Raw genomic sequence first — 2065 nt, forward strand, 5'->3', positions numbered from 1 at the left:
CCCCGAAGGCGGCCGTGAAGGCGTCCTCACACTTCCTGAGCGCGGCTCCCTGCATCCCGACAAAGTCCTGGCAGACGCGCCTGCGCTCAGAGACAGTCGTAAAGCACAGGAGGCAGGCCGAGGAGGGCGGCGCTGCCACGAGGGCCAGCAGGGCCACCAGGCGTACCAGGGCCATAGCCTCAAGGCCTGGAAAGAAACTGGTGACCTTTGTGAGGTCACTGGTGGGGTGGGGGATGGGCCGGGGGATGTGGGGGCCAGAGGTCAGGCTTCCACCAATGGTCAGGTCAGATGGCAGGCTCTGGGTTCTCAGGGAGGAAGAGGGTCAGATGATGTGTATGTTGGGGGGAGTGGGGGGCGGTGATCCCCAGGCTGGTGATTAAGCCGGGCGCCAGGCTCCCAAGAACCTCACCTGTGACCCTGGACATCCTCACAGGTTAAAGGGTCTCAGGGACCCAGAGGCCAGCGTCATGGTGCTGGGTGGCCACCGGGGGTGGGGGTGGGCTTGGGGTGGGGTCCAGAGGCCAGGGAGACAGAGATGGAGAGATAGAGGGGAGGGGAGGAGGTGTGGAATCAGAGAGGCCACTGAGCCCCCCCCACCCACCCAAGAGAGCCAGCGCCCAACAAACACCCCCGCAATAAGCGAGAGCAAGCATAAAGGAGCCTGCTAGATGGGCGAAGACTTTCGGCAAATAAGAGGGGACCAGAGGCTGACACGGCAGAGAGCCAGCTCTTCCTCCCAGGGCCCCTGCAGCAGCCCCCACCCCAGCCCGGGCAGGCGGGCCGGGCAGCCGGGGCTGGGGGGTCCCGGCTGGGCCCCGTCCCGTGCAGGGCGCAGCCTGGGGAAAGCTAGGAGGCCGTATAGTGATCTCCTGGGTTGTCCTCTTCAACTATACAACCTCCTACCTCAGCCCGGGGGGCGCGGCAGGTGGACGGACAGACGGGTAGGTGGGCGGGCGGACCGGGAGGGCAGGAGGGCGGGGAGGGCCGGAGGCCCCCAGCCGCGATGGTGAGCCCGACACCGACCCACAGACACGAGCTTGTGTGCGGCGAAGGCCCCGCAAGGTCGGTTCTACGGGTGGGTGCCAGGACCCAGGTGTCCAGGCCCCCGGCCCCCTCCTCCCCAAGGGACTCAGGAGTCTGGGCCCCCAGCCCCCTCCTCTCCAAAGGTCCTCGGAGCTGGGTGCCCCATCAGCAGCTGTCTTCATATGCCCCTGCCCTAGGAATTCATGTCCAGTCTTTGAGGGGCGCCAAAGGACCCAAGGCCCAGCCCCTCCTCCCTCACACCCAGAAATCCACATCCCCAATCCCTTCCTCCCTCAAACCTTGGGAGTCTCAGTCCTGGGCCCCTGCCTCCTCAGAGCCTTGGACTTTCCCTACCCCCACGCATCCACGTGCACAGCCACCTCCCCTCCAAGAGATGCAGGAACCTCGGGCCTCAGGAACCTCCAGGCCCCTAGCCACCGGGAGTCCAGCACCCTCCTCCTCCTCAGGCTCAGGGGTACAGCCAGGCTTGCCTCCTCCCCTCTCCACCCTAGAATGTCGGTCCAGCCCGACTGGAGCGAACCTCACTGTTCCCAGAGGGCGACGCCTCCGGCAAAGTTCGATCCCAGTGTCCGGATCGCGTGGCTGGGCAGGAAGGATGTCCTCACAGCCCGGCCGCGGCTGGACACTGCGTCCCAAGCCAGCACCAGCGCCTTTCAAACAGCCAGGCAGTCTGAGGGAGGAGTCCCGGAGCATCCCCATTCCGCAGGTGGGGCGACTGAGCGCCTGGCCCCCCCTACTCCCAGGGGGCGGGACCTCCCCCGAAGTCACTGCTCTCCCCCCCCCCAGTAGGCGGAGCCAACCCTCCCAGGCAGGGCCCTGGGGCCCCAGAAGCCCCCTGGGGACCCCTAGGGCTAAGCCTCTGCCCACCTGGGACTCTCCCCCTGGGCCCTGACCTTCCCCCTCCCGGGTACCCGCTGCCCTAGGGGCTCGGCGGCCTTTTCCTGCTGTCAATCCTTCTGACCCTGCCGGGTCCCCGTTCGCCCACCCTCCATCCCGCCGCCCCGGTGGCCCCGGGGCCCCC

At 67.4% G+C, this 2065-nt stretch overlaps 1 protein-coding gene across 1 annotated transcript in view; it reads right to left on the reverse strand.

Annotated features, from left to right (window-relative positions):
* Positions 1-377, reverse strand: part of SPACA6 (sperm acrosome associated 6) — a 9853-nt gene extending 9476 nt beyond the window's left edge. The window contains exon 1 of the mRNA XM_030886306.2: positions 6-377. Within this exon, the coding sequence (XP_030742166.1) occupies positions 6-175 (170 nt within the window). The 5' untranslated portion in view covers positions 176-377. The remainder of the gene's footprint in view (positions 1-5) is intronic.
* Between the last annotated feature and the right edge of the window lie 1688 nt (positions 378-2065).

This window comes from Echinops telfairi, unplaced genomic scaffold, assembly GCF_000313985.2.
Source record: "Echinops telfairi isolate 266 unplaced genomic scaffold, ASM31398v2 ScPeMD7_655;HRSCAF=1070, whole genome shotgun sequence".
Classification (NCBI taxonomy): Eukaryota; Metazoa; Chordata; class Mammalia; order Afrosoricida; family Tenrecidae; genus Echinops; species Echinops telfairi.